The 13,369-nt window shown below is 41.0% G+C and overlaps 1 protein-coding gene across 1 annotated transcript in view; it reads right to left on the bottom strand.

Annotated features, from left to right (window-relative positions):
- Positions 1-5,093: 5,093 nt before the first annotated feature.
- Positions 5,094-13,369, bottom strand: part of GOLPH3L (golgi phosphoprotein 3-like) — a 68,020-nt gene continuing 59,744 nt past the window's right edge. Inside the window, 1 exon segment of the mRNA XM_006900129.1 lies at positions 5,094-5,521. Coding sequence (XP_006900191.1) covers positions 5,094-5,521 — 428 coding nt within the window.

The raw sequence follows: 13,369 nt of genomic DNA, 5'->3' as shown, positions 1-13,369 counted from the left end.
ATGTCTCTCCTGGAGAAAGCAAAACGTTATTCCTTGGAAGCAAGAATTTTGAAACTGTCTGACATACTTAGGGCATGTTGTCAGGAGAGAAGGACATTGTGGCTGGAACGTCAGCAAGAGGAAAACCTTGGATGAGATGGATTACACAGTGACTGTGGCAATAAGGTTAGGTGTGTTGTAAGAGCCATTGTTCATAGGGTTACTGTGAGTCATAGTCAACTAGCAACATATACAAGAATCACATATATTAGTTTCTCAGTTTACAAAGTTGTAAAACACTTTCACAATTTTTCCTGACAACCGAAAAGCCTCTCTGAATTTTTGCCTGGCATAGCACTGCTATGTTGGTTAAAATGTAAATATGTTACCCAGAAAATATCAGGCCACCACTATAAATTTTTGGAAGGAGTGGCATACATTTTCTAAACAACATGACTCCAGAAACTATGAACTTGACTCCTAGCGACCCTATGAACAAAAGACCTGAAACCCCTCTACAACTATCAGTCATGCTCAACTCTAAGGCAGTCAACAACAATCAACAACAACTATAATTTTAAACTCTTGCTAAGTAAGAAGACTGGCTTTGCTTACCTGTGGAAATAATTGGTCCAGGGAAGACAATAGAGAAAACCACAGAAAATTTACTTAGCACCTATTTAAGGGTTGGGAACTGTGATAGCAGTTGACTCCTTTTGATAGTCAATCAAAAAGAGAAAATTATTAACCCGAAAGAATAGATGCTGATGAAAGGTAATGTCCTATCAATAGACTTGAAGACTAGGATCAGAGGGCCTTCCACCTTTAAAGTCAAGTCAAAGAGATGGCTGACCAGTCCACTTAGAAGTATTTCTGGGGTGGGTGAGTTTTGCAGGAGAGGGAGCAAGGAGGTAGAAAAATGGGAGGTGCAGAGAGAAGGGAAGCCTGTTAGGCTTCTTGGTCAGTCATCTAGATAACATAGTGTCTCCCTTCAAAATTTTATGTCTTTTAATCCCAGTTGTAAATATGGCCCAACTGGATATAAAGGATAGAACAAAGCAGGTTAAGTTCTGTTCTATGAGGAAAGCAAGCAGAAACTATTGGTAGAGTACAGATTTGGTCATTTAAGGTGGCCAAATATAAATGTATGAAGAGATTAAATATCTAGATGAACAGGCTCTTTTGGGAAACACCAGGCAAGTGATGTCCAACTCCATCCAAGCTCTGCTTAAGAGTAATACAGAACTATCATTCTCTCACTGAGTCAAAACTCACTCATAGCTGACTCTCCATTGGCTTTCTGATGCTGTAAATTGAATGGGAGGAGACTGCCCATCTTTCTCCCATGGCTCCACCAGATTCGAACCATCAGAAAAGTGACTCATACTTCTTGTCATTATGTCAGAACACTCTCCAGAGGGTATTCAGAGGCTGTAAGTTACATGAGAGATTTGCCCTCTTTTTCTCCCTTGGAGCAGTTGGTAGATTCAACTGTTTGCTTTTGGGTTGCCAGTGCACCTCCTTAACTCTTAGGGCCCTTTCCAATTCTTAGTGACTTTCTATTGGGTTTCTAAGGCTTATAAATCGTAACATGAGGGACATTCTCCCTTGGAGCTGGTGCTGGATTCAAGCTGCTAAAAATGTTTGGACCTCTGTTTAGGAGTGAAATCTCATTAGTTGATTGCTAGGTGCTAATTTATCTCTTATCTTGATTCATTTATCTATGACATAGCTAAATTACTGAGCATTAGGAAGGCTGGAACTTAAAATGAGATTAGATAAGCACAACCTTCTTTTGATCAGAGTGGGTTTTCACAAAAAATGAGAATGTCTAGGGAAGACATGAGATGTGCTCAGTAATTATTCGATTTGTGACTGGGTAGGAGATGGCGCTTTAAATAGGGTGATGAGAAAACACTTTTTTCAAATATTTGAGCAGAGACCTAATGAGTTAGGGAGTTAAGCCAAGTGGTTATCTTGGGGAAAACTGGTTCATGCACGGGAAGACAAAAAAATGGAAAGCTCCTGAAGCACGTTTCTGGTGTTATGAGAGAGATGGTGGCAAGGATCAGATTGCTTTTGGCACTTTAAGACATGATAAGGTTTTTGGATTTTGTTTTTGTGTTGGGCAGTCATCGGATAGTAGTAGCAAGGGAGTGACAGGAGATGGCTGCAATGCGGGGCCAGAGTGTCAGTAGCAAGAGGAAGCCAATTAGTCTTTTACTTCAGGTTAGAGGACAGTGACTTGGCCTAGCATGTAGCAGCCACTGAGACTGGGAAAATGACCTGATGGGGAGTGTATTTTGAAGATCCATACAATAGAACATTGTGATAACCAATAATTAGAGCACTGCTCTCAAACTTTAAGGTGCAAGTTTTAAGAGAATTTGTTTAAATAACAGGTCCTAAATCCACAACCTGTTTCTTTTTTATAAGGACCCTGCACTTTAACAAGGAACTCTTCCTTTTCCTCCCCCATAAAGGTGATTTTGTTGCAGGAAGATTTTTGCATCACATTTAGGGGAATAGTGCTTTTCTTAAATAAAAACAAAGAAGTATAAACAGTGCTAAGAAATAGATTTCTTAATTCTTGTGCTGTAGATTATACAAGAGGAGGAGGGGTGTGTCAATGAGCCATTACATAGTTTACATTATCTTTTCATGTTGTGTTAATTCTGTTATAGTTGGGTATGTTACCTAAATTTAGAGCTTAAGCCTTATTAATTCTTGGCTAAATCCATATTATCACATGCAAACAGATAGTAACAGGAGAAAACATACTCATTTTTCTTATGTGAATAATGGTAAAATTGTTGTTGTTGTTATGTGCCGTCGAGTCGTTTCCGACTCATAGCGACCCTATGCACAACAGCCCTAAACCCTGCTCTGTCCTGCACCAAACGCACCGCCTCTGACACACCCATCCCGATTACCCCAGTCACCGAATCAATCCATCTCATAGAGGGTCTTCCCCTCCTGCGTTGTCCCTCAACCCTCCCAAGCATGATGTCCCTCTCCAAAGACCCGTCCCTCCTGGTAACATGTCCAAAGTATGTCAGACGAAGCCCCAGAATCCTTGCCTCCAAGGAGTAGCTTGGTTTAATCCTCTCCAAGATGAATCTGTTTGTTTTCCTGGCAGTCCATGGTACATTCAGTACTCTTCTCCAGCACCACAGCTCAAAAGCATCCACTCTCCTTCTGTCCTCCCTAGTCATTGTCCAACTCTCTGACGCATAACAAGCGATTGCAAATACCATGGCCTGTATCAGGAGCACCTTAGTCTCCAGAGAGACACTGGTAAATGGTAAAATTAGGCAACTTATTTTAATTGAGGAGGATACTGTTCATCTTAGCATTGATGTATGTTGGCCCCCAGCCTATTATTTGTGTTCATTTGCAACACAATACAAAACAGACAGGCTGCTGTGTTAATAGTATGGAAATATTACTGGCCCTTATGCATAAAGTTTTTATTTCCAGGTAAAATAACTACAATTGTAAACATCGAAAAACCAGAGAGCCAAGAACAGACCTTTATTATACAGAAGTGTGAGGGCAATAGGCATTAGTTGAGATGTTTGGCAGTGATCATTAGGCAGATTCAAACTGAAGATATTCTAATCTTACTAAAATACAATATAAAAATAAATGTTGAGCAAGAGTTGTAAGAAAGAACTCAGCAATTACCCCATCATCAAGCTGAAACTTTCTACAGGAAAACCTGGTTTCAATTCATGCTGAATTGTTCCAATGAAAAGCTACATCAGGTCGAGGCAACATGGACTGGCTTTTGTACTTGAATGAGACTGGAAGTCAGCCTCACGCACTTCAATTTGCTTCACAGTATATTATGCATCTCTAGTCAATTAAGAGATATTTGGAGTGAAAACAGAAAAAGCAAAAATGTTAATTGAATTGGGAAATTTTTTTGTAGCTAAGTAAGGTTAGGGGAGGAAATGAAGTTTATAACTGGGCTTCATATCAGGCTGTTTTTGATACAAAAATGCTTCTCTAAAAAGGTTCTTTCTTAATAAAGCTTTCCCTCCTTCCCCACTCTTCCTGCTAAAATGGAAAGGTTTGAGAGATTTGGCCAGAAAGAGAGTTCAGTTATTCAGTTAAACAAAAACTGATGTCTGGTCTGTGGATTAAGTATACACAAAACCCCAGCATCCTTATATATAGACAGAATTTCTCAGTTCATGTGGGTAGCCAAAGAAAGGGACCAATAAGATCAAGCTGAGATATACTCTCCTGTATGCAGAGTGCTTCTGTTTACCAACTGAAACTTAACTTCCCTCAATTTAATCAGAGCAGAGACAAAATAGTTACAGTAAACAAGACAATCATGTGCTAAAGAATAGAAATTCTCATGCCATGTCCTTTCCTTACAAATTCTGATGCTGACCACATGGAAAAGGTGGTTGAGATACATTTTTATTCATTTATTTTTCAGTTAGACTTTCGCCTCACTAAGCGAGAGAACAGATGTTTAGAGGGAGTATAGAATATATTTCTGGTTCTAGGCTAGGAGAATCACGTAATCAAATTTATGACATTGTCACCAGTAGAAAAGGAAAAATGAGAAAATCACTAGCTTGACATAGAAATTCAGAGATCTTCTCCAAAAATTCATTTTGTTTCACAGCCCTTACTCTGGGAAACAATTATGTCAATAAAGCACATTACATAGCAAAGACTGTGAAACCACCACATATTTAAGATAAAAAACAAACTTTAAAAAACTAAGAAACGGTTTGCTGTTCATCTCCTTCACATTGTGCGGCTGAGACGTTTAAACCCTATCACATATTCCTGCTTGTCCTGAAACACACTGGATGAAACTAAGCTAAGATGGGAGGAAAACGTTCCCTGGCACATGTGTGTTCACCTGGATTTTTTCCACTGGAGTGGAAGTACAGGGTGAAATAAAGTCTACTTAGATTTATTGTGGCCTATGGAGAAGCCCTGATGTTGCCCCTGCCTCAAATCATGATGTCTGACTTAAGAGAAGGAAAAACTGTGATGTAAAACCATCTCATCACACCAAACGCAGTGATGGAGGTCTCTGACAGTCACCAGCCAGCAGGGGGAAAGGAGAAAGCCACCTGCTGGCTTTAGGATTTATTGAAGGCTGCCAGCACGGCCCAGATCATCTCTGTGGCATTGTGCTTTGTCCCCTCCACTTCAGGATCCAGTTCGACAAGGTCTTTTGCTCGATTCATTGCCACATCATACTTGTCGTCTGTCAGAGAGGAGAAGACATTCTCAAGCACATCGGAGGAGTGGGCTAGTACCAAGAGCGCCAGTGTTCGCTTGTCCATTCGCTGAGGGTCGTTTACCCACCGCTCGAGTACACTATCATGCAGTTTTTTCACTAGTCGCTGCTTCTCCGTTGTATTGGTTACTGGGTGTGTGGTCATGTCAAACAGAAGGAAATTCTGCTTCTCTGTGGTTAGAATACCCTTCTCTACTAGGTTCTTTGCAATTCGCTCTCGTACATTCCTCAGTTGGTACTGTAATTTGAAAGGGTTCCAGGTCTCGCCTGTGGAGAAAACAAACAGGACAACATGAACAGAATGAGAAGAGAAAAAGAAAAAAACTGGTTATTTGAAAAAATAATTTTGAAGGGTTAATTTTCCAAGAGCATTCTCCACTCATGCCTCAATTTATTTAATCCTTGGCCCTTTATATTCTGGTCCTGATTCCAATCAAACTTCACATTTGTTCTTATACTCAGTCATGTTTGAACATATCATAGCAGAACCTCCAGGGAGTTTTGAGACGCTATAAATCATATGGGAGGAAACTGCTTATCTTTCTCCAATGGAGCAGGTGACAGATGCCTTTTGGCAGTGCAACTCCTTACCACCAGATCACTGGAGCTTCCTCAATGTTAAACAGGTTAAAGTGTCAACAGGAAGGGGGGTTAGATATCATGGGGTTGAAGAGGTTAGTGGCTAGAGGGAGGCAGTGAAGGAATTAGGAAAGATCCAGTGAGGACTTAAAAAGATGGGGTGATAGTAAGCATAGATCAATGGTGATTAATTTTATAAAAGTGTTTGGAAATGATTATATGAAAGACAAGAGAATGAAGGAATGCATGAAACATAGTGTATATAAAGGAAACACAATGCATATTAATTTTGTTTGCAAACCAATATAAAAAAAAGGGAAAAAAAGTATCACCAAGGATTCCATATTTTATAAAGTTCTCTTCTTACATGATCTCTGTAATAAAATTCTTGATTCTTTATCAATAATCAATCAAAAAGAGAATTATAATCTCTGTTAATCATTCTTGATTTTTAGAAATTCTCTTGAGGGTACCAGTCTTTCCTGCATGTCTTCTAACCTTTATTGCAGAGGTTCCTTTCTGAGTGGGTACAGCTGACAGGCTGAGGCTCCCTCTCCCTACTGATAGGGCATATGTTCTACCTGGGGCTACAGCCAAGAACACTGCTGCCTGGCTGCATGCACTGCAGTTGACTTTCAGATTCCCGTCCCACACTGGAAGGGGTAAACTAATAAGACCAGGGGCTTCCTCTCTTCTTTCCAGTATCCAATTAAGCTGGTAGAGGTGTTAATCTGGGGGAAGTGGGCTGCTGTCTCATCTTGCTCCTGTACAATACACAAGGTTCTTCCAGGGGATGAGGGTGGCAGGGAAGCAGGCCTGGATGATGAAAAGCTTCCTAACACTACTGTGAGGAGACTGACATCATTTGGAATACAGTGTGGAAAATTCTGTACCTAAAAGAGCTGTTAAAAACATGGAAATTACCACAGCTTCCCTTCCACTCACCTCAGACCAGAAGAACTAAATGGTACCTGACTACCACTACTACCTGTTCTTATTGGGATAGCAATACAAAGTCCTGGACAGAGTGAGAGAAAAATATAGCTGGTCTGATACTGACTGGTGGTTCCCTTGAGACCATGCACTTTGTTGTGTACTTTCAAGTTGGAATCAACCCCATAGCTGACCCTACAGCGGGTTTTAGAGGCAGTAAATCACATGGGAGGGGACTGCCCATCCTTCTCCTGCAGAGCTGCTGGTGGATTTGAACTGTGTGCCTTAGAGACTGCAGTACAGCTTCTTACACTAGGCCATCAGAGCTCCCCTTAGGCACCTTTCAAACCTGGAGCGGAACCCACCTCTTACAGCCAAACTAGAAACATGCCTAGAAAGTGAACAAAGAGTCCTGGTGGGAACAGTGGGTTAAGCTAACTGAAACCACGGTGAAAGAAAGATGAGCCGGGCTGCTCCTGTGAAGTCTGATGGCCTTGGAAACCCTAGGAGGCAGTTCTCTGTCCTGAAGCATCATCGTTCTGAGTCAAAATCAGTTCAATGTCAGTGAGTTTGATTTTCTGGTTTGATAAAGTGAACAAAACCACCTGTGAGTAATGTACTATTCAGAACAATCAATCACACAGATCCAAAGGGCAGTGCACACCTTCATCAAAGTTCACAGGAAAAGAAAGGAGGACAGATAGAAGCAGGGAAAGCAAGGAGGAAGAAAGAAGAAAGCTGTTACATTAAGGGAACTGCAACTAATGTAAAAAAAGTATTAATTGTTGGATGGGAAACAATTTGTTCTGTGAGCTTTTATTCAAACAACAAAAAAAGGTTCAAAAAACCAAATATATAACAAAACCCCCAAAAGCACAAAGATCTTGGTGGAGTACAATTAAGAAACTAGCAGCAACAAGCCAAATGGCAGAATGACTAGAAGTTTAGAAGTAAGAACCAGAGAAAGGGCAAGTCCTCCTGGGATCATCGCCAACACTGTGTGTACATTAGGCTGTACCCACCCAGAGGCAGTTGGAGCAGGATGGGGCAGAGGAAAACAGAGGGCATTCATTCCCTAGGCAACAGTACACCAACAAAGGACCAGAAATGTAAGCAGCTAAGGAAAGGTGTATAAACAGTGTAGTACCAAGGGTTTATTGTTAAAAATGGCTTCCCTAGCCACTGACTTTGACTTTGCCACATAACTGGGTGAGATCACACAATCTGGATTTGCTAATCTGTTGCAAGGGAATTGGCTAGTCTCTTCATCCCACTAGGTTTAAATCAGGTGGTTTCAGAGGCAAAAAGGGGAATCTCAACACAAGCAAGGAAGAGGAAGCATATCGCATCCTTCGGAGCCAGAGATTCTCACACCAGTCCAACCAGGTTCTATACAAGAGCAGCAGCAGCAGCCTCTGTAGAGAATCAGAGACTGGTATGAGCCAAAGCCCTTCACTCAAGCTTGCTGGAGGACTGAGGGAAGACACAGCTGGCAGGACTAAGGAAACTTTGTAACACTAACCTAAGCTATGAGGCAGAAGGTCAAAGGGCCTGTGACCACATTTGAGAAGCTGTCTGGACTTATGAGATTGTATCCTGCTTTCAACTTGAATTATACCTTGTTAACTTCCCTAATAAGCCCCATAATTGTGAGTATGGTTCTGTGAAGCCTGTGTGGTCAATACAATGGATTTTAGACCTAGGAGAGCAGTAAGCCTGATGTTGGAATTAGTAACAGCACGAGTGGGAGCACATGAAACCAGGCCTGGTCATACAGGAATTAGTTTTGTACTACAGATGTTACTCACGGAGACAGTTCCCCTTTGTGGAGTTAGCAGAAGCCAGATTTGGCTAACTTCATGCTGCCTATACTCATTTTACACACAGAATCAATCTTGGAGGGTTAATCATTATGAGAGGAAGGGAGAGGGGAATGAAGATCAATAAACAGATAAGTCGGGTGAAGAGAAAGGCAATATGCAGTAAGGATTTGATTAAACATTGTGATAAGTTAATTACTAAATTCTAATTAATGCTGCAAAACAAAATGTCTATGAATGGCTGAATGAAGAACCATTATGATTTGTAAACTTTGATCACGCAAATAAAAAAATGCTAAGAAAAAGTATCTTAGTTGTGGAATTTCACTTTTAACATGACTTTCCTCGTCACCGTCTGACTTTGCAATGTAGATGAGTGGGAATATGTGATTGCAGCCTGTTAGCCTGACCACAGGGGGACTGGATATCTACAAATTCAAAAGCAGACTGGCTAGTATTGCCATTAAATTGAGCAACCCAGCAGCACAGAGAGAGAGAGACCTCCCTACCACCAGCAAAGGAACATCACAACCAAAAAAAGAGCAAGCAAGAGGGCTTATAGGACCAACTGCCATAGCAGCCACAGCAGAGAAACAGACCTGCTATGAGACAGAGAAACGGAGACCTGACATGAGTTGGGACTTTAAGACTGCTATATCATTGGAATTGGAACTATAAGCCTTTGCCTAAATTTGTTGGAGAACTGGGGTGGGTGGGGGTGCATAATCTGCAGCACTGAGAACTTTTAACACTGCCCTAAAGTTGTGAGGCTCAAGGCTGAGGTGCCTGTGAGCACATTTCAAGAGCTGTCCTGATTGTATTCTACTACTAACCTGGATTATAAACTTTTGATGTATCTAAAATGGTTCAGTTGGTCTGTGAGCTATCACATCAGATTTTTTCCTCAGCAAAGCAGAGATATTGGTGTTGAGATGACTAGAAAGAGATAAGGGAGCATGGGGGACGTCTGACCTCACGGGAATTGGTTTTGTGTTACTGATGCTGTTGACGGGGACAGTTTCCCTCTCTGGAGATGGTAAAGTCAGATATGGCCACTCCCACATGCTCTTTTTATACCAACAAAACATTCTTTTTGTTCAGGGATGAGTAAAGAGAGGAGAGGAAGGAGGGAGAAAGAAACTGGAAAAATAAGAGCAAATGAAGCACAAAGCTAGCAAAAATGACATAATGTGTTGCTGCTGTTGTTAGATGCTGTTGAGCCAGCCCCGATGCCCTGTGACTGTACATACCACAGAATGAAACACTGCCTGGGCTGTCGTCACCACTGGTGCAGCCTCACGCTGACAGCAAAGTCATTTCAACCCATAGAGACCATGAGGTTTCTGAGGCAGTAAATCTTTATGAGAGCAGACTGCTCTTCTTTATCCTACAGAGCTATTGGTAGATTCAAAGGTTAGTAACCAGATACATTATGTGCTATAAAACCAAGATTCCTATTGTTATCATGTGCCATTGAGTAGGACTCTTAGTGACCCTATGAACAACAGATCCTTGGCCTATCCTGTGCCATTTTCATCATCTCTGACATACTTGAACCCTTTGTTATAGTCACTGTATCAATCAACCCCCCTGAGGGTCCTGCGCTTTTTCTCTGACCCTCCACCTTTCATGGCATGATGTGCATTTCCAAGGACTGACCTCCTAACAATATGCCCCACGCATATGAGGCAAAATTTCAAGCACCTTCTGCAACACAAATCTGTTCGTTCTTTTGGTAGTCCATGGGATGTCCAGTACTGTTTTCCAACACTACACTTCAAAGTCATTGATTCTCTTCTGTCATCTTCAATCACTGTTCAATGTTTAGATGCATGGAAAGTATCTTTAAGAGAAGTTTTAGTTTTGTTGGTTTTCTTTACTGTTTTAAATGGAGTTTCCACATCCAATAAAGGATGTCCATGAAAAACCCACAACAAGCATCACACTTAATGGTGAAAGAATGATTATTTTCCTGGTAAGATCCAGAATGCTATCAAAAAGCAACAGCAACAATGAATAAACCCAACACACTTTTGTGCTTCATAAGGACCCTATGATAAAAAATAAAGACAACTTATAAAATAGGGGAAAATTTATGAAAATCACACATTTGGTAAGGAACTTGTAAAAATAGAGCATGTAAAAATAAAAACAAATGCCAAAACAGAGCAAACAAAAACCTCAATAATAAAAAGGTAAATAACTAATCCAACTGAAGAAAGGGCAAAAGATTTGAATAGATAATTCTCTAAAAAGACAAAAGACCAATAAGCACATGAAAAGATGTTCAACATAATGATTGTTGTTAGGTACCACCAAGACAGCTCTAACTAGCTCTTCACCATCTTTCCTGCTTCCCTGTGGTCACAACCATGAAAGTTGAACTGTGCAGTTTCAGCAGCTACATGATCTACCTGGACATGGAGGCTCTACAGTAGGATCGACAGGAAGGTGTCCCAGTTTCTTATTGTAAAATTTGAGTTGGCATTCCTTTCCAAAAAGAACCCACAACAGATAAACTATCTGCCTGATCCAGGCCATGGTCTTCACAATTACTTGCTATGCAACAGAGAGCTGGACAAAGTGTTGCTGGAGAAGAATCTCGAACATACCATGGACCACCAAGCAAACAAACAGGTGGTAGGTCTGTCTTGGAAAGGGTGAAACCAAGTTTCTCTCTGGAAGCTAGGAATTTGAAGCTCTGACTCATACTCTGGGCACATGGCTAGGGGGGACCTGTCCTTGGAGAAGGACATCATGCTTGGAAAGGTGGAGAGAAAGTACAGGAGAGGAAGACCCCAGATGAGAAGAACTGATACAGTAACTGGGGCAACAGAGCTTGGTGTGTCCGAGTCAGTGAGACTGGCTCTGGATGGGGCAGGCTTCAGAGCTGTTGTACATAGGGTCGCAGGTGACTCGACGGCACATAACAACAACTACAGGGGAAAAAAACCCCAAAACACAAAAATGACCAACTGGGAGAAATGAAAAAGAAAAGAGCCTGCCATGCAGTCAAATTCCAAATTCCAGAGGGCTATTATTGTTGCATTTCTTGCTGATACGATGGTCAAGAGGAACAAGGTCTGGGGTGGGGAGGGAAAGACTGTCTAACAATGAAAGAACTTTTTTCCCAAAGAAATAAAACAAACTGGGGGTAGGGTGGCAAGGAGGAAAATGTGCAACAATGAATGAATGGAAATCCAAGTTCTTTATAAACTTTCGTTAAAATCTCAAGGAAAAAAAAGAGGAATATAAACTCTGAAGTTAGAAAATCTCAATGAGAACATCAATCAGGGCTGCCAATGAAGAAGGAAAAATAACCCAAACAAACCAAGTTCCATTCAGTCATTCACAGATCTTGTTCTACAGCATTAATTATAGTCCCCACATTGTAACAATACTCTTCCAATTCTAAGGCTTAATGGGCTCCTAAAGACATAGTCCGAGGGGTCCCACCATTCTCAATATTAGACTGCCAAGCCTAGCCAGTTTTGTAATTTTGAACATTTCCCCCTACTCTGTCCAGGACCCAGCACTGTGACCCCTTTCAGAGCGGTAACTGGGGTATTTAGTCTTCAGGGTAGTGGAGGTTGAAGTTCGTGTGGCCCATGAGTCATTGGAAGGAAATGTTTCTATGTTTTTTATTTTCTTCACTTTTCTTTGTTCTTGACAGGGAGAGAGCGATAGGTGCATGCTAAATCACTCTCAAGCTTTTTGTGGCATGGCAGCCATTTGCTGAAACATCTCAATTGGTGTTCCGTCAATTCCTGGAGCCTTGTTTTTCACCAATGCCTTCAGTACAGCTTTGATTATCCCCTTCAGTTCCTCAGTTCTGGATCATAAGATACCTCCTCTAAAGTGATTAACTAGCAACCAATTATTTCTGGAGCTGTGACTCTGCTGTGTATTCCCTTCCATCTTCTTTTGGCGCTTCCTGTGCTGTTTAATATTTCATCCATGGAATCCACTGTTTAACTCAAGGCTTGGTCTTTTCTTCAGTTCTTTTATCTTGAGAAATGCTGAGTGTCTTTTCCCTTTTGGTATTCTAACTCTAGGTCTTTGCACATTTTGTTATAATACATTGTTTTGTTTTCTTCAGTCACCTTTTGAAACCTTCTTTGCAGTTCTCTTTATTTAATTATGCAGATTCCTGCCCCCATGCCACTTTGCTTCATTGACATTATGCTTCACACAATCATTCCCATACACTGTTATATAAAATTAGCCACCATTGGTCTATGCCACCATTGTTGTTGTTGTGTACTGTAGAGTTGGAACCAACCCATAGCTGACCCTCCAGAGGGTTCTCAGGGGCAGGTGCCTTTGGGATTGCAGCACAGTTTCTTACCACTAGGTTATTAGTCATCAAGAACAAGGTAATCAAAACCACAATGAAGTATCACATCTTATCTAATAAGATAGTTAACTTTTGCGTTTCACTTGGAAATGTCACTAGGAAGAACCAATTGCTATTGAAGGATATTATACTTTTTAAAGGTGAGTGAAAATGGGAGAGATACTCAGGAAGATTGACACACTGGCTGAAACAATGGGATTAGGGTGCTTTAGAGACAGCAAAATGAAACTCTGCCATTTATTGTCTGGCCTGGGCCCTGACCACCACCTGCTTGTCAGTTTGTCATAATTTTTTTTCTATAATTATATTTTATTAATTTTCATAAACATTTACAGAAATTTTGGGTTTCCATTCATTCATTGTTGCACTATTCTCTCTACCCTCCTCCCAGTTTGTTCTTGTCCAAATGCCACAGTGCTTGTCAAA

This window comes from Elephantulus edwardii, unplaced genomic scaffold (genome assembly GCF_000299155.1).
Source record: "Elephantulus edwardii isolate Elephantulus edwardi_28Jun2011 unplaced genomic scaffold, EleEdw1.0 scaffold00273, whole genome shotgun sequence".
Lineage (NCBI taxonomy): Eukaryota > Metazoa > Chordata > Mammalia > Macroscelidea > Macroscelididae > Elephantulus > Elephantulus edwardii.
The sequence above is the reverse complement of the archived record's forward strand: the minus strand, read 5'-3'. Positions and strand labels throughout refer to the sequence as shown.